Source organism: Ranitomeya imitator, chromosome 8 (assembly GCF_032444005.1).
Source record: "Ranitomeya imitator isolate aRanImi1 chromosome 8, aRanImi1.pri, whole genome shotgun sequence".
In the NCBI taxonomy this organism is placed as follows: domain Eukaryota; kingdom Metazoa; phylum Chordata; class Amphibia; order Anura; family Dendrobatidae; genus Ranitomeya; species Ranitomeya imitator.
The window spans coordinates 960,533-986,231 of record NC_091289.1 but is presented as its reverse complement, the minus strand read 5'-3'; the positions used below and the strand labels follow the sequence as shown (position 1 = coordinate 986,231).

The 25,699-nt window shown below is 46.4% G+C and overlaps 1 protein-coding gene across 1 annotated transcript in view; it reads left to right on the top strand.

Annotated features, from left to right (window-relative positions):
* Positions 1-25,699, top strand: part of EMC3 (ER membrane protein complex subunit 3) — a 64,299-nt gene that overhangs the window by 29,236 nt on the left and 9,364 nt on the right. The window contains exons 2-4 of the mRNA XM_069735957.1: positions 22,907-23,075; positions 23,168-23,225; positions 25,581-25,674. Coding sequence (XP_069592058.1) covers positions 22,921-23,075; positions 23,168-23,225; positions 25,581-25,674 — 307 coding nt within the window. The 5' untranslated portion in view covers positions 22,907-22,920. The remainder of the gene's footprint in view (positions 1-22,906; positions 23,076-23,167; positions 23,226-25,580; positions 25,675-25,699) is intronic.

The window sequence follows — 25,699 nt, the reverse complement described above, 5'->3', positions numbered from 1 at the left end:
AAACGCGGAACGGTATAAACGCCTCCCCCAAAGGAAATTCATGAATAGCTGGTTTTTGGTCATTCTGCCTCACAAAAATCGGAATAAAAAGCGATCAAAAAATGTCTCGTGCCCGAAAATGTTACCAATAAAAACGTCAACTCGTCCCGCAAAAAACAAGACCTCACATGACTCTGTGGACCAAAATGTGGAAAAATTATAGCTCTCAAAATGTGGTAACGCAAAAAATATTTTTTGCAATAAAAAGCGTCTTTCAGTGTGTGACGGCTGCCAATCATAAAAATCCGCTAAAAAACCCGCTCTAAAAGTAAATCAAACCCCCCTTCATCACCCCCTTAGTTAGGGAAAAATTAAAAAAATGTATTTATTTCCATTTTCCCATTAGGGCTAGGGTTAGGGCTAGGGTTAGGGATAGGGTTAGGGTTAAGGCTACAGTTAGGGTTGGGGCTAAAGTTAGGGTTAGGGTTTGGATTGCATTTATGGTTGGGAATAGGGTTGGGATTAGGGGTGTGTCTGGGTTAGAGGTGTGGTTAGGGTTACCGTTGGGATTAGGGTTAGGGGTGTGTTTGCATTAGGCTTTCAGTTATAATTGGGGGGTTTCCACTGTTTAGGCACATCAGGGGCTCTCCAAACGCGACATGGCGTTTGATCTCAATTCCAGCCAATTCTGCGTTGAAAAAGTAAAACAGTGCTCCTTCCCTTCCGAGCTCTCCCGTGTGCCCAAACAGGGGTTTACCCCAACATATCGGGTATCAGCGTACTCAGGACAAATTAGACAACAAATTTTGGGGTCCAATTTCTCCTGTTACCCTTGGGAAAATACAAAACTGGGGGCTAAAAAATAATTTTTGTGGGAAAAAAAGGATTTTTTATTTTCACGGCTCTGCGTTATAATCTGTAGTGAAACACTTGGGGGTTCAAAGTTCTCACAACACATCTAGATAAGTTCCTTGAGGGGTCTAGTTTCCAATATGGGGTCACTTGGGGGTTTCTACTGTTTAGGTACATTAGGGGCTCTGCAAACGCAATGTGACGCCTGCAGACCAATCCATCTAAGTCTGCATTCCAAATGATGCTCCTTCCCTTCCGAGCCCTCCCATGCGCCCAAATGGTGGTTCCCCCCCACATATGGGGTATCAGCGTACTCAGGACAAATTGTACAACAACTTTTGGGGTCCAATTTCTCCTGTTACCCTTGGGAAAATACAAAACTGGGGGCTAAAAAATAATTTTTGTGGGAAAAAAATTTTGTTTTATTTTTATGGCTCTGCATTATAAACTTCTGTGAAGCCCTTGGTGGGTCAAATGTCACTTGTGGGGGGTTGCAATGTTTAGGCACATCAGTGGCTCTCCAAATGCAACATGGCGTCCCATCTCAATTCCTGTCAATTTTGCATTGAAAAGTCAAACGGCGCTCCTTCCCTTCCGAGCTCTACAATGTGCCCAAACAGTGGTTTACCCCCACATATGGGGTATCAGCGTACTCAGGACAAATTGTACAACAACTTTTGGGGTCCAATTTCTTCTCTTACCCTTGGGAAAATAAAAAATTGGGGGTAAAAATATAATTTTTGTGAAAAAATATGATTTTATATTTTTACGGTTCTGCATTATAAACTTCTGTGAAGCACTTGGTGGGTCAAAGTGCTCAACACACCTCTAGATAAGTTTCTTAGGGGGTCTACTTTCCAAAATGGTGTCACATTTTCTCCTGTTACCCTTGGTAAAATAAAACAAATTGGAGCTGAAGTAAATTTTTGGTGAAAAAAAGTTAAATGTTCATTTTTATTTAAACATTCCAAAAATTCCTGTGAAACACCTGAAGGGTTAATAAACTTCTTGAATGTGGTTTTGAGCACCTTGAGGGGTGCAGTTTTTAGAATGGTGCCACACTTGGGTATTTTCTATCATATAGATCCCTCAAAATGAGTTCAAATGAGATGTGGTCCCTAAAAATATATGGTGTTGTAAAAATGAGAAATTGCTGGTCAACTTTTAACCCTTATAACTCCCTAACAAAAAAAAAATTGGTTACAAAATTGTGCTGATGTAAAGTAGACATGTGGGAAATGTTACTTATTAAGTATTTTGTGTGACATATCTCTGTGATTTAATTGCATAAAAATTCAAAGTTGGAAAATTGCGTAATTTTCGCCAAATTTCAGTTTTTTTCACAAATAAACGCAGGTATTATCAAAGAAATGTTACCACTATCATGAAGTACAATATGTCACGAGAAAACAATGTCCGAATCACCAGGATCCGTTGAAGCGTTCCAGAGTTATAACCTCATAAAGGGACAGTGGTCAGAATTGTAAAAATTGGCCTGGTCATTGACGTGCAAACCACCCTTGGGGGTAAAGGGGTTAAGAGCGTAGAAAGCTTCCACGGATTTGGTACATATTGGAAACGCTGACGTCTTGAGGTCATCGTACAATGGCTGCATCAGGTTGGAGGCATCTGGAATCCATTGGCAACTATAAGTGATAGGTCAGCCAACTCATCCGAGGCCCATGTCTTAAGTAGTTGGCAGAACTCAACACCAGAGTCCCATGTAGTGTCACTGGCAAGTGAGGCATCATTGAATGCGATTTCCATAACAGGCCAATATGCATCGCCCGCTTTGAGATTTGCCAGAGAAATTAGATCTTGCCACGTAGCTGGGTAAGTACTTTGGATTTGAAGCATGCTTCTGTAGAAAGACATCGGCTGTTTTTCTGGATCTGGAGCTTGGTTCAACAGAGTAGCAGCTTGCTGGGGTGTAAACTTGACGTAGAGGGTGGGCTCCTCAGACATGAGCATTGACACTATTGGTGGTGGCACCTGAGGCGGGAGTAGAGATGGCATCGGGAGTACAGATGTAATCTCTTGTGTATGAGGAGCAGGAGGCGGTAACAGTCCTGGAATGATGGGCTCTATTTGGGCAGCTCCAGTATCATGGTGTGGGGTCCAGGTGACGCAGGCAGTCTTAAAAGCTTTAACAGTCCTGTCCTCATTACTAATTAACCTGATTTTGGAGAGTCAGCAAATGCTTGGGGGCTACACTTGTTTATTATAATTCCAACAATTTCCCTTGTACATGCATGAACAGGGAAACCGAAAATGCCAATACCAATGGTGGGAATTGTCAAGGTCTCAATTTGCTCACTAATATCCGCATTCTCTAAAATGTGAGTTATTGCTGCACGCAGTTGTTGAGCACTAACGTCTGGATGAATAGGGTCAAAAGTAGGGGTCACAGCGTGAATGATCATTCTACACGGAAGATTGCCAGCTTTAGTAACCGCTATGTCCCCAACAGCTATCTGACCACGTGACTCAACAATGATTTGACTGTCAGCTTGAATAGTCGCCCCTCCTGCTTCCACTATAGCTCTAGCTACACCTCCATTATGCTCTAACTGAGAATTGGCAGCATTTACAATAGCGTCTGTCTCCATTGTTATGTCACCCTTTCCCACCACTAACAAGGGTCCTTTTTCAAAAACAGGTTGCCAACATTCTCTCCCCTTTGTGCTTCCTGTGCTATTGGTACCCCCCTCCCAGATTGAGCCCCCCCTTGATACAGTTGCCACCATCCCATATAGGTGTGCGCTTGGCTGCGAGAGAGCCTGTGAGGTACCGGGTATAGGGTTAAGTAGACTGCGTGAGAGTGCTGTTGTATCGGAAGCATTGGGAGAGGTCGTTGCTTGGAGCATCTCATGTGGGTGTGCGACTAAATTGCCAGTGGAAGTGATAGTAGAAAGGGTCGGCGCCGGGGACGATCCAGGTAGGAGGATTGCTGGATTCACGACAGGAGTGATAGGGGAAAGGGTCGGTGTCCCATTGGAAACCACTGAGACAGGGAACATGGGTAAAGCCTGTTCACTTTCCGAAGGAATATAGTATTGGCTGTTCGTGGTCATTACTGGGTAACAAGGATTTAGTGATGTGGTGTGTATCCTTAGTCTAAAATGTTCACCATGTATAGACCAAAACAACAGACAGAAATTCCTAAAAAATAACCTTTAATAGTATCATTAAAAAAGACTATATTTATCCACAATATTATTAATAAAACAGTATTAAATGTACCTAGTGGACCCTAGAATGAACTACAATGAGTCCTACCTGGCAGTGGAGGTTGGCACCCTACTTTTCTGCGGTTGGCGCCCCCACTCCTCGACGACTTACCCTTTCAGGCCCTATTAAGGACCTATAATAAAGGAAGGCTAAATAAGCCCTATTATCAACACCTAGACTAGTACCCTGCCTACCAGTGGAGGTTGGCACCCTAATGTACTGCGGTAGGCGCCCCCACTCAACGGCGGCTAACCCTAGGGTCCCTAATAATCCCTATAGTTTGGGATAGACAAAAAGATTTTGTCCCAAAAACACCACCGATACCCGAGAAAAAAAGAGAAAAACAAACAAAAATAAAGTATTAAACTATATATATAGAAAAGAGAATTTATAAATATACCAAAGAGGGTAAGTATACTTAGGATGGAAACAATGTATCTCCCTCAAAATGCGGGTATACTGGGTGCAATAATATTAATGTCCACAGACAATAACCCAGCACTAAAATGAAATCCACTCTTGTGACACTACATAATGCTCAATATAGAATAACAAGTAGTGTGTGTCCATAGATATGGCACAGCCACCATGACAGAGTGGACAAAAAAGAGACAGCTGCTGGAATCACATTCACCACTTGATAATAAGGTGGCGAAAACTCCTCAGAGTATAAAGTATGATACAGCCAGGACACAATCGTCCCGATTATGCAAAAATAGACAGTCAGAATTAATCATCACCAGTGTACTCATCTATTTGCTGTATTCTCATGAATAGGATCCAGCTGCTGCCCTAAAAACCAGAGTGGTTAAGTATGCGGCCGCAACAGTACTTTCATCTTGTGCATGAATATATTACCCCTGATGAACCCCCGCCATTCCCTATGGGGGGGAAACGCGTCGGGCATTGTTTGGGGACCGCCTTACAGATGCTGGTGATGTTCATCTATACTTAACCGCTCTGGTTTTTAGGGCAGCAGCTGGATCCTATTCATGAGAATACAGCAAATAGATGAGTACACTGGTGATGATTAATTCTGACTGTCTATTTTTGCATAATCGGGACGATTGTGTCCTGGCTGTATCATACTTTATACTCTGAGGAGTTTTCGCCACCTTATTATCAAGTGGTGAATGTGATTCCAGCAGCTGTCTCTTTTTTGTCCACTCTTTGTCATGGTGGCTGTGCCATATCTATGGACACACACTACTTGTTATTCTATATTGAGCATTATGTAGTGTCACAAGAGTGGATTTCATTTTAGTGCTGGGTTATTGTCTGTGGACATTAATATTATTGCACCCAGTATACCCGCATTTTGAGGGAGATACATTGTTTCCATCCTAAGTATACTTACCCTCTTTGGTATATTTATAAATTCTCTTTTCTATATATATAGTTTAATACTTTATTTTTGTTTGTTTTTCTCTTTTTTTCTCGGGTATCGGTGGTGTTTTTGGGACAAAATCTTTTTGTCTATCCCAAACTATAGGGATTATTAGGGACCCTAGGGTTAGCCGCCGTTGAGTGGGGGCGCCTACCGCAGTACATTAGGGTGCCAACCTCCACTGGTAGGCAGGGTACTAGTCTAGGTGTTGATAATAGGGCTTATTTAGCCTTCCTTTATTATAGGTCCTTAATAGGGCCTGAAAGGGTAAGTCGTCGAGGAGTGGGGGCGCCAACCGCAGAAAAGTAGGGTGCCAACCTCCACTGCCAGGTAGGACTCATTGTAGTTCATTCTAGGGTCCACTAGGTACATTTAATACTGTTTTATTAATAATATTGTGGATAAATATAGTCTTTTTTAATGATACTATTAAAGGTTATTTTTTAGGAATTTCTGTCTGTTGTTTTGGTCTATACATTTTTCTGAGATTCCGTATTATTTGTGTTTTGGTTTTTTAAAATGTTCACCACCAGGAGCAGCACATTTGCCATCCACAAAATGGCTACCGCCAGAATTACATTTGTCATCCACAAAATGTCCACCATTAGAATTAACACTTTTGCCATCCACAAAATGGCTGCCGCCAGCATTAACACATTTGCCATCCACAAAATGGCTGCCACCAGCATCAACACATTTGCCATCCACAAAATGGCTGCCGCCAGCATTAACAAATTTACCATCTACAAAATGGCTGCTATTAGAATTAGCACTTGGCTCTGGGCCACCATTATATGGTGGTGGCCGCTCACAGGATATATTTTTGTAATACACAACTCAAAACTCTTTTCTTTTTATTCCTTTCCTCATCTACCCAATTTTCTCTATACAAACTTTCAGAGACTCTTTTCCCTGCCCTAGCAATAAACAACAATCCATTATCTTCTAGGATACCTTTTTCTTTCTTTCAAGACAATCTTCCACTCCAGGGGCTGTAACCTCCCCCCTTCTGGCATTCCACACAACTTCATAAGCTTTTTACATTGTTTAACATGACTCTTCCCTTCACGAGTCGCCACTAATGAACACGGGTCTATCTTGCCATCTGAATTTGGCTTAGTGCCAATACGGCAGATCTGCATTAATTTCTCCATCTTTCTATAGATATCTATATCTCTATCAAGATAACAAACACCAAACAAACAATAAGATGGGGGAGATAACTCAAACCTGAGATTCTAAAGAGAACTGAGTCTGCAGCACTCAGTTCCTATTCCTTCTTGTCACGTGGTCCCTGTCTGACTTCCGTATTCTGTACTTTACAAACCAATTATTCCCTACTTATCAAATTATTCCTAAATTACCAGTCCCCGTGCAGAGTCAATTCACTCGATGTCACGAGGCAAACCTAAATTTAATTGGCTCGAACTGAGTCATCTCACTCTAAGTTTACCGAGCCGCTACACAATTGATTAGGCGCCGAACTGAGTCATCTCACTCCAAGTTTACGGGCCCCTCCTAGGCCGAGTCAATTCACTCAAGGTCCTAGTCTCTCCTATACAGAACTGAAAATCGTATCACAGGCGACAACCGTGGACTGTACCACAGACAAATTTTTTTAACATTTTTTGAAAAATTTGCTTTCCCAAACACTTGCTTTTCTTTTCTAACGCTTGCTTTTCCTTTCTAACAGTCATCTCCCCTCCTCACAACACGTAACAGGCAGTAGGCAACTAAAACATGTGACGGTTCTTGCAATTAAATGACCAGCAGCGGAGAGACCCTTCTGCCGTCTTACAGATACAGCGAAAACCGGACACGGTCAGGCAATCTGCACAGGATACCCCGAAGGACACAGGTAAAGACTACAGATTATAAAAATCAGCAGACTTACCGTGTTCTGATAAGGAGGTGATCAGTCTCCAGGTTCGGGGTATTCAGAGCGTCCTGCTTTTCCAGTCGCCGATCCTCAGGGTTCAGGGCTCTTCCTCTGCTGGCCCCACGTTGGGCGCCAAATATGTTAGGTTGAACAATTAATAAAATGTTCACTTAGTTGCGTACTCCTGGCCTAATGGATATTGATCAGGTGCGCACCAAAGAAATAAACATATAACAACACACAGTCATATGTAAACTCTCCATGATCAATCTATGGCTCAGCTCCAAGGGAAAAAGGGACTTTATTCAGTCAGGATACATGGTTATATATCCCCTGTAAGGGGGCTCGGTTAGCTTTAAAGTGGGAGTGATCGGATGCATTCCATTGTTTAGTGGGTTGGGCAATGAACAAGTCCATGGGAGGATCCATGAGGTCATCAGGGTGGGTTGGTTCATGAGGTCATCAAGGTGGGCGTCACTGTGGGTGGATCCATGAGGTCATCAGGGTGGGCGTCATCTTGGATACCAGCCAGGCAGCCACATGGTATGCTGAGACAGGAAATGGCAGCCATCTTTAGGGTCTCACTTTTGATCTGAGGAAGCTTGTAAGGTTAAATAGTACATGTTATGGGTCGCTTCTCTCAATCTCTTACGTCTTGAGGTTAATTAAGTATTTGATCTTATGGCTCTCCTCAACACTTAAAGGGCAAATAGACAAAGTTTTGAGGAACTTTGGGGTATAGAAAGTGATGGAATTGAAAAATTTAGCCTTGTTATGTCTCTAAAAAGATTCAAGTTTCTAATTCGTTGCCTTCGGTTTGATGACAGAACTACCCGAACCAAACGTAAAACATATGACCGGCTTGCTCCAATTCGCGATGTATTCCAAAAATTTGTGGAAAACTGTAAGATAAACTATCGCCCTGGGGCAAATGTCACAATTGACTAAATGCTCCCTGGTTTTCGTGTTAGATGCGCATATCGTCAATACATACCATCAAAACCTAGCAAATACGGAACAAAAATGTATGCCCTTGTTGATGCCAGTAAGACCTACACATACAACATTGAAATTTATGCTGGAAAACAGCCAGATGGTCCTTACTGTGTCAGCAACAAACCCACTGATGTTGTGAAAAGAATGTCTGAGCCCTTATTTGGATCAGGTCGCAATATAACTGCTGATAATTGGTTTTCAAATTGTGATCTTATTGATTATCTAAAAACGCAGAAGCTTTCATATGTCGGAACTGTAAGAAAAAATTGCCGCCACAGCTTGTTACTGTGACAGGGAGAAAACAGTACAGCAGTATGTTTGCATTCCATGATGGAAAGGTTTTGGTTTCCTATTTACCACGCGAAAAAAAAAATGTACTTCTCTCAACGCTTCATAATGATGCCATCGATCCTAAAACTGAAGCACAACAAAAACCGGAGATTATTACATTTGATAATGAAACCAAAGGGGGTGTTGATACAGCTGATCAGATGTGCTCAACTTTCAGCGTCAGCAGAAACACCAAGCGCTGGCCAATGGTCATATTTTTCGCTATGCTAAATTTGGGTGATATAAATTCACAAATCATTTACCTTGAAAACCAGCTTGAACCACTTCGTAAACGATTGTACCTGAAAAAATTGGCCCATGAACTAATGCTTGGAGAGCTACGCAGAAGTATGAAAACCATCGGTATCCCCTCTGGCCTTCAAGTTAGGCTCAAAAGATTCCGCCCAGATATTGATACTGAAAATCCAACACCTGTACCACCTCCCAAACGAAGGAGATGCACCACCTGCACCATGGAAAGCGGGAACAGAAGGCTTTCTAATTATGAATGTCTCAAATGTAATTATGCAATCTGCCTGACACATGCAAAAATGTATTGCAATTCTTGCTCTTTGCTGTGCAAATGTGTTTTTTTCTGGGGAACCTTCAGGATCTAATTCAGATTAATTCTGTGTGTAATATTATTCTAGGTGCCTAGAAAATATTTTTGTGCCAAAATGTTCTCTTTTTAATAACCGTTACTTGATATCATTGGGGGCTATTTGGTGGGAGTTTTGAAATTTGTGTATATCAAAGTTATTACTTTTATGTTGAGTAAATGGGTTTGTTTTGCACCTGATAATGTGTAGTCTCTTTTATTACATCCCTATGAAGGTCTATGATCACTTTTAGATCACTGAAATTGAGAAAATTAGATATTCTAGGCATTTTTCTAGCCTGTGCTTGACAGGCACATTGTTCCATTACGAGTTAGTACGAATATTGTTCCTGACGGAGGGTTTTTAAAGTAATGATGGCCACATGTTTTTCTTTACTTAGCTGCTTTTTTCTTGCCATAATACAAATTCTAACAGTCTATTCAGTAGGACTATCAGCTGTGTATCCACCAGACTTCTGCTCAACACAACTGATGGTCCTAACCCCATTTATAAGGCAAGAAATCCCACTTATTAAACCTGACAGGGCACACCTGTGAAGTGAAGACCATTCCCGGTGACTACCTATTGAAGCTCATCAAGAGAATGCCAAGAGTGTGCAAAGCAGTCATCAAAGCTAAAGGTGGCTACTTTGAAGAACCTAGAATATAAGACATAATTTCAGTTTCACACTTTTTTGTTAAGTATATAATTCCACATGTGTTAATTCATAGTTTTGATGCCTTCAGTGTGAATGTACAATTTTCATAGTCATGAAAATACAGAAAAATCTTTAAATGAGAAGGTGTGTCCAAACTTTTGGTCTGTACTATATACTGAGGGGAGCGCTGTATATACCGAGGGGGAGCGCTGTATAAATTCTGAGGAAGGCGCTGTATATACTGAGGGGAGTGTGAGGTAATATAATATCATTATTAACCCCCCTTCCCCCGGTCTGTATGTATTGGGGGAGGTGAGGTAATATCATTATTACACCCCCTGTCTGGATATAATGAGGATGGTGTGAGGTAATATGTTATTACACCCCCCTCCCCCTGGTCTGCATATAATATCATTATTTCTCCCCCCCCCTTCCCCGGTCTGTATATATCATTATTTCTTTCCCCCCCCGGTCTGTATATAATATCAATATCCCCCCCGGTCTGTATATAATATCATTTAATAAATATCATTATCCCCCCCGTCTGTATATAATATCACTAGATGGTATCCCGAGTCTAACGCATTGGGTATTTTAGAATATGTATGCATAATGTATAGCACAGCCCACGTAGTATATTGCGCAACCCACGTAGTATATTGCGCAGCTCACGTATATTGCGCAGCCCACTTTGTATATTGCGCAGCCTGCGCAGTATATTGCGCAGCCCACGTTGTATATTGCCCAGCCCGCGTAGTATATTGCGCAGCCCACGTTGTATATTGCCCAGCCCGCGTAGTATATTGCGCAGACCACGATGCATATTGCGCAGCTCATGTAGTATATTGCCCAGCTCACGTAGTATATTGCACAGCCCACGCAGTCTATAGCAATGTGGGCACCATATCCCTGTTAAAAAAAAAAAAAAAAAAAGAATTCAAATATAAAATAGTGATATACTCACCCTCCGTTGGCCCCCGGATCGAAGCGGTTACCGACTCTTCTCGCGCACTCCGGTCTGAAGAGTGCATTGCGGTCTCGCGAGATGACGTATTGGTCTCGCGAGACCGCTACGTCATCATCTCGCGAGATCGCAGCATGGACCGGTTACCGGAGTGTCGCGAGTGGGAAGGCCTGTTGTGGATCCGAGGGGCCGACGGACGGTGAGTATATAACTATTTTTTTTATTATTTTTAACAGATCTTTACTATTCATGCTGCATAGGCAGCATGAATAGTAAAAAGTTGGTCACACAGGGTTAATAGTAGCGTCAATGGAGTGCGTTACACCGCGGTCAACGCTGCCATTAACCTTGTGTGAGCGCTGACCGGAGGGGAGTATGCGGGCGCCGGGCACTGACTGCGGGGAGGAAGGAGTGGCCATTTTCTTCCGGACTGTGCCCGTTGCTGATTGGTCGTGGCTGTTTTGCCGTGACTTGGATTTCCATGACAGACAGGCCGCGACCAATGAATATCTGTGACAGAAAGACAGACATACGGAAGTGACCCTTAGACAATTATATAGTAGATTATCCCCCCCCCCCCCGGTCTGTATATAATATCATTTAATAAATATCATTCATTCCTTTCCTCCTGTAGAAGCGGTATCATATCCCGCTGTCTGCCACCACTGTAACGGGGTGTACCAAGCTGGGGTACCTCTTTCAGTACCACACCGTGTTTCAGGAGGTCCACTCTGCTTTGGCTGGAGTCTGAATGAAGGACGCTGGCTGGAATTGCTTGGTTACATGGGCGCATATAAAAGATCATTGCTTCTCCACGTATTTCCAGTCTGACAACACTTTACTCGCAGGACACAGAATATATCACACAGATACAGAGGGCAGGCCAATAGAAAAGCGGCAGGCCAGACATACATTACAATAGCCGCAGGTGGCCGGAGCCTGCCGGTATTTACTGTGGGAATTACAAAGGTGGGGGGGCGGAAAAAAGGGGAATATCGTGTCCTCTCTGCCCAGGGGCGCAGCCTGTGGGCTGATGTATTAGGGACATGCATCTCACATGGAACCTATTATACATACATATAACTGCACAACATATTCTGGGTGCTGAGTGGTTCCGTAACACGGCTCCCCTTTTCAGCGACGCGATCGGCATACACAGTCTGATCCTTAATGGATCGGTTTGGGGATGACCGAAGTTTATAGGGTTGGTACAAGTTCAGTTTGTCGACTTAGTCCATCGGCGTTACCGTTTTGTTTGCCGGGTCTGTAGTGGATGGTGAAGTCCAGAGGTTGTAGGGCTAAACTCCACCACAGCAATCTGGCGTTGTCTCCGGAGACACGATTAAGCCAGACTAGGGGATTATGGTCCGTTAGGAGGGAAAACTGTCGTCCATACAAATATGCTTGCAACTTTTTGAGTGCCCATACTACCGCCAGGCACTCCTTCTCGATGGCCGCATAGCTTACTTCACGGGGCTGTAGTTTCCGACTCAGGTAAGCTACCGGGTGTTCTTGGCCATTGTCACGATTTACACCGTGACCGTCACCCCTACGTCACGGGTTGGGGTGACTTTAAGCCAACAGACGGCTATCACATGTGCAGGGGGGCTTATCTTCGTTATCCCTCCACTTCACAATGTGATGAAAAAACACACCCAAGGCTATTGACCTCTTAGTTTACAGCAGGGACTTATTCTAGGTATCCCACTGCTCTGCAATATACCACGAACTGCAGGGATTTATGTATATCCCGCTTACAGTTCCACTTAAAACTTGCAGCTCTCTGGCGCCCCCCTTACTCTCAGGTCAGATGTGGTACTGCACCTGGGGTAATTAGTCGCCAGAAAGGCTGCCTGCTATGTACTGGCTATTGGGCACGCTGCAGCGACGCGATAAACTACTCCCGCTCAGGCAGGAACAATAATTATCAACGCCGCAGTCGCTACAACATGACCCAAAAGTCTGCACACTATCGCTGCCACCAGCTTCGATTAAACGAGTCCGAAGCTAACCCAACACAACAGTAGCGTAATTCCCTTCAGGAGACATAGGGTACGGTTTAGAACAGGAGAACGAACTAGTATTAAATAATATACCCCATCAAAAGTTTCAGGCAGTGTTTTATCAAAATATTTTACAAAGATGTTACAAATGAGACAATTGCAAATATGTACAAGGTAATTATAACATAAAGGGATTACAGGAGAAAAGATAACACTCACATGTTCAATGCATTGCAGACAACCAGGCTAGTGAAGTTTCCCTACGTCCCAGTTCATTGAACGTGCTCAGGGCTGTCCAGGAAAAAGACAAGAAGACTGTGCTGGGGATCTGGGCAGACAGTTATAGCTGCGGCCTGTAACATCCCAGAAAGGGGTTGGATCACCTCGTCCCTCCTACCTCTTCAGTTAACTAATTTTACCCTAACCTATATCTAATTTCTATAACTCCGCTACAAAACATGTCATAGTCATAACAAACCCAGCATTCATCTCGGATTAACTTGGGCATTCTAATGAGATCAAATATGTCCTATCTGGGATACATATTTACAGAGAAATCCCTACTTCTTTACCAGATGGAGTTAGAAGCCCGTGTTTAGAGGGATGGGCAGATCCACCGAGGGAGATTAAGAACATATATTTTCGTGTTCTTAATGTAAACGGTTTGCGTAATATCTTCCAAAAACAAAACAAAGAACTTCCATGTGTTCTAGAGACTTAAGGTACTGTCACATTAAGCGACGCTGCAGCGATCCAGACAACGATCCCGATCGCTGCAGCGTCGCTGTGTGGTCGCTGGAGAGCTGTCACAGAGACAGCTCTCCAGCAACCAACGATGCCGGTCCCCTGGTAACCAGGGCAAACATCGGGTTACTAAGCGCAGGGCCGCGCTTAGTAACCCGATGTTTACCCTGGTTACCAGCGTAAACGTAAAAAAAAAAAAAACACTACATACTTACCTTCTGCTGTCTGTCCCCCGGCGCTGTGCTTCTCTGCACTGACTGTGAGCGTCACCGCTGTGCTCTGCTTTCCGGCTGGCCGGCGCTCACAGTGCAGAGAAGCACAGCGCCGGAGGACAGACAGTGGAAGGTAAGTATGTAGTGTTTTTTTTTTTTATGTTTACGCTGGTAACCAGGGTAAACATCGGGTTACTAAGCGCGGCCCTGCGCTTAGTAACCCGATGTTTACCCTGGTTACCAGTGAAGACATCGCTGAATCGGCGTCACACACGCCGATTCAGCGATGTCTGCGGGAGTCCAGCGACGAAACAAAGTTCGGGACTTTCTGCGCCGACCAACAATGGCACAGCAGGATCCTGATCGCTGCTGCCTGTCAAACTGAACGATATCGCTAGCCAGGACGCTGCAACGTCACGGATCGCTAGCGATATCGTTCAGTGTGACGGTACCTTTAGAATCCAGTTCTTGCTGGAGGAAGATTCTAACCTGGTCGTAAAAATTCCTTTAGGCAATAAAACGCTCTTCCCCCATGTACATTGGCAAGGCAGCTCTTGGCTGAGTGAAAGGGAAGGGGGGCTTTTTAGCCCGCAGCCTGCTAACAAGAGAAACTACTTATATGATATTTCATACCATATCGTGACAGCCGTCCGGCCCGACTTGGCTTAGTACTGCCCCCAATCCAAACGTAGAAGCGTCTGTGTGAACAAGGAAACGTTTAGTTGGATCGGGTGCGGCCAAACAGGGGTATTGGTGAGGGCGTCCTTTAGTTGGCGGAAGGCTTCCTCACACTCTGGGGTCCAGGTTACCTGGCGGGGTTGGTTCTTACGGGTCAGATCAGTGAGGGGCTTGGCTACACTGCTGTAATTGGGAACGAATTTCCTGTAATATCCCGCTGTCCCTAGAAATGCCATGACCTGGGTTTTAGTGCGTGGGGTGTGTCATTTGGCTATAGCCTCAATGCCCTAAATACTGAACCTCTGCTTTGTCCACGTAACACTTGGTTGGGTTCAGGGTGATCCCGGCCTTGTGGATCCTGTCCAATACTGTCTCTAGGTGACTTAGATGCTCTTCCCATGTCGCGCTGTAGATGGCGATGTCGTCCAGGTAGGCACAAGCATAGTAACATAGTAACATAGTTAGTAAGGCCGAAAAAAGACATTTGTCCATCCAGTTCAGCCTATATTCCATCATAATAAATACCCAGATCTACGTCCTTCTACAGAACCTAATAATTGTATGATACAATATTGTTCTGCTCCAGGAAGACATCCAGGCCTCTCTTGAACCCCTCGACTGAGTTTGCCATCACCACCTCCTCAGGCAAGCAATTCCAGATTCTCACTGCCCTAACAGTAAAGAATCCTCTTCTATGTTGGTGGAAAAACCTTCTCTCCTCCAGACGCAAAGAATGCCCCCTTGTGCCCGTCACCTTCCTTGGTATAAACAGATCCTCAGCGAGATATTTGTATTGTCCCCTTATATACTTATACATGGTTATTAGATCGCCCCTCAGTCGTCTTTTTTCTAGACTAAATAATCCTAATTTCGCTAATCTATCTGGGTATTGTAGTTCAGTTCCAGAAGCTGGTCAGCCAGCCTCTGGAAGGTCGCCGGGCAGTCTTCATCCCGAATGGCATAACTCGAAACTGGAATAAGCCGAACGGGGTGACAAATGCCGACTTGGGAATAGCGTCAGGACTAAGGGGAATCTGCCAGTACCCTTTGCATAGATCGATGGTGGTCAAATACTTTGCCCCCGCCAGCCGGTCTAACAACTCATCCACACGCGGCATGGGATATGCATCTGTCACTGTTTTCTCATTGAGCTTACGATAGTCTACACAAAACCGTGTAGTCCCATCCTTCTTGGGCACTAACACTACGGGGGATGCCTAAGGACTATCTGACTCTTCAATGACCCCTAACCGCAACATCTCTTGTATCTCTTGTCGCATCCCCTCTCGTACAGGCTCAGGGAAGCGGAAAGGTTTTGTCGCAGGGGGGTCTGATCCTGGGTCTCAACCTTGTGTTGTGCCAGGCGAGTGTACCCTGGTCTCCCCGAAAACATCCTCTGTCGCTGCCTCAACAACTCCTCTGCCTGCTTTCTCTCCCGAGGGCCTAGGTCTTCACCCAAGTGTACCTGGTCCCATGTTTTAGACTGAGTCCTTTCCCCTAAGGCATCTGGCAAGGGAAGTCCGGCTAAATCTTCTGCTTCAGGTGCACAGATGGCCACTACCTCTTCAGGGCGCTCCCGGTAGGGCTTCAGCATATTCACGTGGAACATGCGGATAACCCTAGGGTCGTCACAATCGGCGACATTATAGGTTGTGTCGGCTATTCTCAATAGGTACCCCTTCTATGAGGCCCTCCCCTTCCCAGTGTTCTAGCACTAAGTCTAGGGCTCCGCTTACCCGTCTCCCGTATACCAGCTCAAACAGGGAGAACCCCGTGGATTCTTGGGGCACCTCCCGATAGGCAAACAGGAGGTGAGGCAAGAATTTCTCCCAGTCCCTCTAGGTCCTGGTAAAAGTCCCAATGAGTTGTTTTAACGTCCCGTTAAAGCGTTCACACAACCCATTGGTTTGCGGGTGGTGCGGGGCACTTCTAATGGACTTTACGCCGCACAGCTTCCACAGTTGGTTGGTCACCTCTGCTGTAAACTGGCTACCCTGGTCTGAGATAATCTCCCGGGGAGATCCAACCCGTGAGAGAACCTGGAGCAGGGCGGCCGCCACCGTCTCTGCCAGTATGTTAGGTAACGCAACCGCCTCTGGATACCGTGTGGCATAATCTACCACTGTCAATATATACCTTTTCCCTGACGGACTGGGTTTGGCTAACGGCCCTATCAGATCGACCGCTACTCGGCTAAATGGTTCCTCCACAATGGGGAGGGGGCGTAATTTGGCCTTGCATCGATCTTCCCTCTTGCCAAAGCGCTGGCAACTGTCACAGGTCTGGCAGTATTGACGAACATCATAGGTTACCCCCGTCCAAAAGAAGTTTTGTGTCAGACGATGCCTGGTGCGACTGACGCCGAAGTGCCCGGCCAAGGGTATGTCATGAGAGATTCGCAGTAACTCCTGCCTATACTTCTTGGGAACTACCAGTTGTCGTTTTATAGTGGGGCTCGTCCCTGTGTGGTGCTGCTCTGTGATCCAGTAGAGGAGTCCCTGCTTCCATACAAACTGTTCCCCTTCCAGTACCCCTCTCCCCTCCTATGCCTTCCCGCGATATCCCTCCAATGAAGGATCCTCAAGTAACTCCCTCTTAAATTCATCTGGGGTGGCCCAAGAAATGTGTCTGGCTATGGGAATACGTGTAGGGCTGGGATGTCTTACCTGGGCCTCCTCTGAGTGTGATTCCGCCTCCGCAGCTCTAGCTTGTCTCCGGGTGGTCACAGGATATGTCTCAGCCAGAGGGGCGACCGAGAAGGCAGACAACATGGGCCCCAAGTCATTTCCCAGCAAGACGTCTGCAGGCAAATCCTCCATCAAGCTGACCTCAACAAGGCCATTCCCGACTCCCCAGTTCAGGTGAATCCTGGCAGTGGGCAGTCGATGTATAACTCCCCCTGCTACACGGACTGCCACTGTCCGGTCCGTCTTCTCTTGGTCCCAGACGAGATGAGGCTTCACAAGGGTCAAAGTTGCCCCGTACTCTCTTAGTCTCTGCATACGTTTCCCATTAACCCACACGACCAGTCGATGCTGTTGTCGATTATCTGCCCGGGCTGCCTGCATGGGGTCTACTTCATGCAGCACTTCCTCCTTCTCTTCCACCCCTTGGTTAGTCGTAGCCCCTATGCCAGGTCAGCTTCGCCTTGCTAGCAGTGTACAGCAGCCCGGCTGAAGTTAGCTGTTCCCGCCTTTGGCCACTGGGTATGCTGAGTCCGGTTGGGACATTGTCTTTGCAGGTGGCCCAGCTGACGGCAGGTGTGGCATCGCGCCCCAGGGGGACAGTGGTAGGCCGGGTTTCTAGCTGGTCCCCCTACAATCTTTGGTGGTTTGAGGCCATCCAGGTCCATAGGCGGACCCCTAGTGACCATCTTTGATCCGGAAAACTGAGGCCTCCTGGCATCATGATGTTCAACGGCCAGACGAGCGTCTTCCTCAAGAGTCATTGGCCGCCTGTCCCGAAGCCATTCCTGTGTTTTGGCGGGTGAGTCCATTAAAGAATCGTTCTAACAAGAAGCGCTGGAGGACGTCCTCCTTAGTGGTTGCTTGGCGCCCCTTGTACCCACTGTAGCATTGACCGCCGTAATTTACAGGCCCATTCAGTGTGGGTATCGGTTGCGCGTTTTATAAGTCCGTGGAACTTTTGGCGGTATGCCTCTGGTGTCAGCGCATACCGGGCCAAGATCACTTCTTTGATCCGCTCATAGTCCATACAGTCCTCATCAGGTACCATGCGATAGGCGTCCGCTGCCCGGCCTGTCAGCTTGCTGGCCAGAATCTGAACCCGTTCCTCCGGCTTCACTTGATAAAGGGCACACTGCCGCTCAAAGTCCTGCAGAAAGCCATCAATGTCTTCCTCTGCCTCCCCCAACTGTCGGAACGCATTATACTGGATCTTTTTGTGGTTTACTGTTGAAGGTACCTGGTCGAAGGCCAGAGGTCCCCCTGCTCGCTGACTCTCCTCTCTCCGCTCTGCCATCTCCATCTTGGCCAGCTCCATTTTGGTCCGCTCTGCCATTTCCATCTTGGCTAGCTCTATCCTGGTCCGCTCGGCCATCTTTTCCTTCAGATCAGTACGCACATCAGCCATCACCTCTCGTATGATCTCTACTGCAGGGTTTGGGCCATAGAACCAGGGCTGTGGAGTCGGTAAGCCACAGTTGCGACTCCGACTCCTGGATTTTATCAGGTTCCGACTCCGGCTCCGACTCCTTCATAAATGGCCAATTCGTAACAATAAATTTACTGTTGTCAAATATTAACATTGTGCTTATTCAATTTCTCACCATCATATAAGTAATCAGACCACTTAGAGCAAAAACTATATTTATTAGAATACAATTAGAATATAGCAAATAACTTTTCTAAACTCTTGTAAGTAAATATGCAATAAACATTGTTTTATGCAGTTAATAAGAAGAAATCTATAATTTTTTTCTCAGAAAAAGTATTGCCTCTGTCAGATCCTCCTTCATGGATGCCCTCAAATCTGATCTAATTATTCTGAGAGCAGAGAACAACCTCTCTACACTAACTTGGGTTGGTGGCAAAGCAGTAGACACTCGGGCAACATCTCTGACAATGTCAGGATACAGAGGAATCACTTGTTGCACTGTTATTTTTGATGAATGGTCAAATTTCTCAATTTCTTTTAGTGCACATGAACAATCCTGCTGAAATGTACTGGCTGTGTTCTTTGATGGGGATGATGCTTCTATGCGGGAACGCTTTGTACGGTCCTCGTGATCCAAATATTTTTCTAAATTAAATTCTTCATCAGTTGATGAGGGTGAAGATGTGGCAGGACGACCAAATTCTTCTTGTTCCTCCTGACTGTTCTGCAACCCTTTCATCCTTACTGCTATTCTTTTCCTTTAGTTAGCTGTTGATCATCTAGAAGAATCCGATGCATTGGGTCTACATAAACAGCTGCCAAAAGAATGTTATTTTGTAATAGTGGCTCCTCTCCCGTTTCATTGATGTAGCAATGCCACTTGCAATTAACCCTCCTCTTTGGGACAGGCGAAACATCAGGTTTTTCCAGGTTCTTTTCCTTTAAGAAAATACATGGAGTTAAGTCCTCTGTTGGTAATTTTTTAGTCACACTAAATTGGTGCTCTAGCAATTTTTCCAGCTCAGTCACCTGATTCCACTGACTTTCATTTAGAGTCAGTTGAGGGTTAGCCATGTCTACAAGAAAGGTTTTCCGTTCAACCAAGCGCTGAATCAGTAAGTAATTACTGCCCCATAGTTTGGCCTTATCAATAATTGCCCCTTTTCCAGCACGTCTCTTCAAAATTTAGTCAACTTTAGGGGTTCTGGCAACAGTAGCCAATTTTCTCACCTTGCCAATCAGTGCAGCAGCATGTCCTTCTTGCAGACTGTCTTATAGCCAGCTGTAGCGTATGCACAACACAGCGCATGTGATGAATGAAAGAATGTATTGACACAGTTTCACAAGATCATCTAAACTATCATGTTGCTGTTCATCTGAAGCAGCTTCAGTTTGCTCCTCAGTTACAATACGGTGTTCCTCTATTTCAAACATTTCTGTGACTGTGGACCCAGAATGTTCTTCTAGCTGCTGGTCACCATCATTACTCTCATTCATTAGCTTAATAGTACTTATCATATTTGAAGCATTGTCAGTTACGACAGAAAGAACTTGCTCTTTTTTAAGTTCAAAGTCTTGCAGAACCTTTTCCACCAAGACCTGGAGAAACTCACTGGTGTGATGAGCTTTGGTGTCTTTTACTGCCAATGTCTTGGTAACTATTTCATTTTTGTCACAAACAAATCGGACATTGATGGCAAAATAGTTCACTCTGTGACGTGTGCAGGCATCCATTTTAAGAAACAGAAAGCGTCCCTTGAGAGTTTTTTTAAGTTCTTCCTTTTGTTTAAAAGCTTCTTCGATTACTAATTTTCTAATACCCTCTCTCCAGAGAAACACCAAGTTTGCGGGCCATTTCCCCATTCAGACACATAAAAGCTGGTCGTGAAAATAATGAAATAGGCACACTATCCTTTACAACAAGCTCTATGATCTGTTTTTTAAATGTATCTATTGTCATTGTCACAGTAACTTTGTCACTGACAAAATATCTTGCAACTGATGGCTGCAAAGTTCTCTGCTCCTTTGTTTGGCTGGAAGAGCTGGGCACTGGTTCATTGGTTTGGATGCAGTCTTTCTCATCTACTGCTTTCAGTACTTCTGGATGAAAGCGCTGTAAATGTCTCTTTAGATTAGAAGCTCTGGTAGGAGCATTTTTATCTTTGCCTGAATATGCACTGATCTTGGCTTCACAGCATTTGTTTTCGTCTGGATCAAATGACAGACTGACAGACATAATGTTTTCTATCTTGAGTGATGGTGAAATGTTCAAATACAGCTGATTTAATGTGACGCTTCTTTGACATTCTCAGGTTTTTAATTCTGCATTCACAATCCAAATGACAATTGTTTTTCCGAAAAACAATTGTACAAAATTATTGCCAGGTCGTACAACTGATATAGTGGTCAGTAATACTGTTATTCCTCATGTAGTCACAGTTAACTGATGCAAAGTTTGTTGAAAGGATAATACTTCTTACAGTCTTCCTCTTCTTAGTAGCAGCTGTGAGATGCTTGGAAGACGCACACCAAACATCTAGTCTAGAGGAGGAGCTTTACTACTAAGCATGTGCAACACATTTTCACTTTCAGTTTCATACATTGTAAGTAGGGGGGTTGGGACAGCATTGAGGTTAACCAAGTATAAGATTAGATAAGGGCAGTGGAGAACAGTAACACACAAGAAGTAAGAAATGTCTCTATCTCCAGCAGAACTGCTTATCACTGTTGTTCATAGTTTGATAGAACATATATATTTGAGTAACATTTATAAAATTCATATGAAAGTTCAATTATGAAATATTAATATTTTTTTAAAGCTGGAGTCGGTACATTTCTAGCGACTCCGACTCCAACCAAAATTAACTCCGACTCCACGACTCTGACTCCACGACTCTAACTCCACAGCTCTGCATAGAACGCCAGTCTGTTCTTTACCTCCCTCTGGAATTCAGTCTCCTCCACGTTCACATTGGGGGGTGCTGCACTGTTGTGTTCCATGATGGCTGCTATCAAATCCGCTTTTATTTTGTTGCTGGCGATCAGCCCTCGGGCTTCCACCAGATCTTTTAATGTAGTCCTCTTTAACTTCTGGTAGTTGTTTTCCATTCATTCCTTTCCTCCTGTAGAAGGGGTATCATATCCCGCTGTCTGCCTCCAGTGTAACGGGGTCTACCAAGCTGGGGTACCTTTTTAGTATTTAGTACCACCCCGTGTTTCAGGAGGTCCATTCTGCTTTGGCTGGAGTCTGAATGAAGGACGCTGGCTGGAATTGCTTGGTTATATGGGCGCATATAAGAGATCACTGCTTCTCCACGTATTTCCAGTCTGGCAACACTTTACTCACAGGACACAGAATATATCACACAGATACAGAGGGCAGGCCAATAGAAAAGCAGCAGGCCAGACATACATTACAATAGCTGCAGGTGGCCGGAGCCTGCCGGTATTTACTGTGGGAATTACAAAGGTGGGGGGGCGGACAAAAGGGGAATATCGTGTCCACTCTGCCCAGGGGCGCAGCCTGTGGGCTGATGCATTAGGGACATGCATCTCACATGGAACCTATTATACATACATATAACTGCACAACATATTCTGGGTGCTGAGTGGTTCCGTAACACGTAACAATATCATTAAACCCCCCCCCCCCCGGTCTGTATATAATATCATTATCCCCTCCCCCGGGCTGTATATAATATTATTACCGACCCCGGTCTGTATATATTATCATTATCCCCCCTTGGTCTGTATATAATATTATTATCCCTCCCATCTGAATATAACATCATTATCCCCCTGTTCTGTATATATCATTAATCCCCCCCCCCCCCCAGTCTGTATATATCATCATTATCCCCTCCGTTCTGTATACTGTATAGAATATCATTATCTTTCTCCCCCCCTTCCCCGGTCTGTATATGATATCATTATTCCCCCCCTGGTCTGTATATAACATCACTATTCCCCCCCCCCGGTCCGTATATATTTCACTACCCCCCCCCCCCCCCCCCGGTCTGTATATAATATCATTATTCCCCCCCCCCGATCTGTATATAATTATTCCCCCCCCCCCCCGGTCTGTATATAATATCATTATCCCCCCAGTCTGTATATAATATTACACCCCCCCCGGTCTGTATATAGTATCATTGTCCCCCCGGTCTGTATATATTACACCCCCCCGGTCTGTATATAGTATCATTATCCCCCCCGGTCTGTATGTAATATCATTATCCCCCCGGTCTGTATATAACGGTCTCTCCTCCTTGGTGTCAGGCCTCGGTGTGACGATGACGGAGCCAGAGCTGTTGCTGGACTCCCATATCCGCCTGTGGGTCGTGCTCCCCATTGTCTTCATCACGTTCTTCGTTGGGATGATTCGCCACTATGTGTCCATCCTGCTGCAGAGCGACAAGAAGCTGACACAGGAGCAGGTGTCGGACAGGTAGGAGAGATTTTCTGCCCCGCCCCCTGTGGTGACATCACATGCTATGACCCCAGGGATATCGGCTACAGGTGACTTTGTGCTTTTCATAGTCAGGTGCTGATTCGCAGCAGAATTCTCAGAGAAAATGGGAAATACCTCACTAAGCAGGTAAGTGACGCTGTGCGCCTCCCCAGCATCCCCTCGTCTTCTCTCTCCCTCCTCCGCCTTGATCCCCCCCACACACAACCTTCCTCAGCTTTCCACCTCTCGGCTTATTGGCTCCCTCCTCCCTCGGCTTCTGTCTCCTCCCTCGGCTTGTCCTGTGTCTCCCTCCTCCCTCGGCTTGTCCTCTGTCTCCCTCCTCCCTCGGCTTCTGTCTCCTCCCTCGGCTTGTCCTGTGTCTCCCTCCTCCCGCGGCTTGTCCTCTGTCTCCCTTGGCTTGTCCTATGTCTCCCTCCTCCCTCGGCTTGTCCTCTTTCTCCCTCCTCCCTCGGCTTGTCCTCTTTCTCCCTGCTCTCTCGGCTTGTCCTCTGTCTCCCTCCTCCCTCGGCTTGTCCTCTGTCTCCCTCCTCCCTCGGCTTCTGTCTCCTCTCTCGGCTTGTCCTCTGTCTCTCTCCTCCCTCGGCTTGTCCTGTGTCTCCCTCCTCCCGCGGCTTGTCCTCTGTCTCCCTTGGCTTGTCCTATGTCTCCCTCCTCCCTCGGCTTGTCCTCTGTCTCCCTCCTCCCTCGGCTTGTCCTCTGTCTCCCTCCTCCCTCGGCTTCTCCTCTGTCTCCCTCCTCCCTCGGCTTTTCTTCTGTCTCCCTCGGCTTCCCCTCTGTCTCTCCTCCCTCGGCTTGTCCTCTGTCTCCCTCCTCCCTCGGCTTTTCTTCTGTCTCCCTCGGCTTCTCCTCTGTCTCCCTCCTCCCTCGGCTTCTCCTCTGTCTCCCTCCTCCCACGGCTTCTCCTCTGTCTCCCTCCTCCCTCGGCTTTTCTTCTGTCTCCCTCCTCTCTCGGCTTGTCCTCTGTCTCCCTCCTCCCTCGGCTTTTCTTCTGTCTCCCTCGGCTTGTCCTCTGTCTCCCTCCTCCCTCGGCTTGTCCTCTGTCTCCCTCCTCCCTCGGCTTTTCTTCTGTCTCCCTCGGCTTGTCCTCTGTCTCCCTCCTCCCTTGGCTTGTCCTCTGTCTCCCTCCTCCCTCGGCTTTTCTTCTGTCTCCCTCGGCTTCTCCTCTGTCTCCCTCCTCCCTCGGCTTTTCTTGTCTCCCTCGGCTTCTCCTCTGTCTCCCTCCTCCCTCGGCTTTTCTTCTGTCTCCCTCGGCTTCTCCTCTGTCTCCCTCCTCCCTCAGCTTCTCCTCTGTCTCCCTCCTCCCTCGGCTTTTCTTCTGTCTCCCTCGGCTTCTCCTCTGTCTCCCTCCTCCCTCGGCTTTTCTTCTGTCTCCCTCGGCTTCTCCTCTGTCTCTCTCCTCCCTTGGCTTCTCCTCTGTCTCCCTCCTCCCTCGGCTTTTCTTCTGTCTCCCTCGGCTTCTCCTCTGTCTCTCTCCTCCCTCTACTTCTCCTCTGTCTCCCTCCTCCCTCGGCTTTTCTTCTGTCTCCCTCGGCTTCTCCTCTGTCTCTCTCCTCCCTCGGCTTGTCCTCTGTCTCCCTCCTCCCTCGGCTTTTCTTCTGTCTCCCTCGGCTTGTCCTCTGTCTCTCTCCTCCCTCGGCTTGTCCTCTGTCTCCCTCCTCCCTCGGCTTTTCTTCTGTCTCCCTCGGCTTCTCCTTTGTCTCTCTCCTCCCTCGGCTTGTCCTCTGTCTCCCTCCTCCCTCGGCTTTTCTTCTGTCTCCCTCGGCTTCTCCTCTGTCTCTCTCCTCCCTCGGCTTGTCCTCTGTCTCCCTCCTCCCTCGGCTTTTCTTCTGTCTCCCTCGGCTTGTCCTCTGTCTCTCTCCTCCCTCGGCTTGTCCTCTGTCTCCCTCCTCCCTCGGCTTTTCTTCTGTCTCCCTCGGCTTCTCCTTTGTCTCTCTCCTCCCTCGGCTTGTCCTCTGTCTCCCTCCTCCCTCGGCTTTTCTTCTGTCTCCCTCGGCTTCTCCTTTGTCTCCCTCCTCCCTCGGCTTCTCCTCTGTCTCCCTCCTCCCTCGGCTTCTCCTCTGTCTCCCTCCTCCCTCGGCTTTTCTTCTGCCTCCCTCGGCTTCTCCTCTGTCACTCTCCTCCCTCGGCTTCTCCTCTGTCTCCCTCCTCCCTCGGCTTCTCCTGTCTCACTCCTCCCTCGGCTTTTCTTCTGTCTCCCTCGGCTTGTCCTCTGTCTCCCTCCTCCCTCGGCTTGTCCTCTGTCTCCCTCCTCCCTCGGCTTTTCTTCTGTCTCCCTCGGCTTGTCCTCTGTCTCCCTCCTCCCTCGCTTTTCTTCTGTCTCCCTCCTCCCTCGGCTTTTCTTGTCTCCCTCCTCCCTCGGCTTCTCCTCTGTCTCCCTCCTCCCGCGGCTTCATCCTCTGTTTCCTCTGCTGCCCCCCACGGCTTCCCCTTCGGATGCCCACTCAGTGACAGCGCACACATAGCTGTCTTCTGTCTTTTCAGTCATTTCTTATGAGAAAGTTTTTCTTCAACAATGCAGAAGACGGATTCTTCAAAAAGACGAAGAGGAAAGTTGTCCCTCCTTCGCCCATGACAGGTGAGCCTGTTCCTTTGCTCCTAGT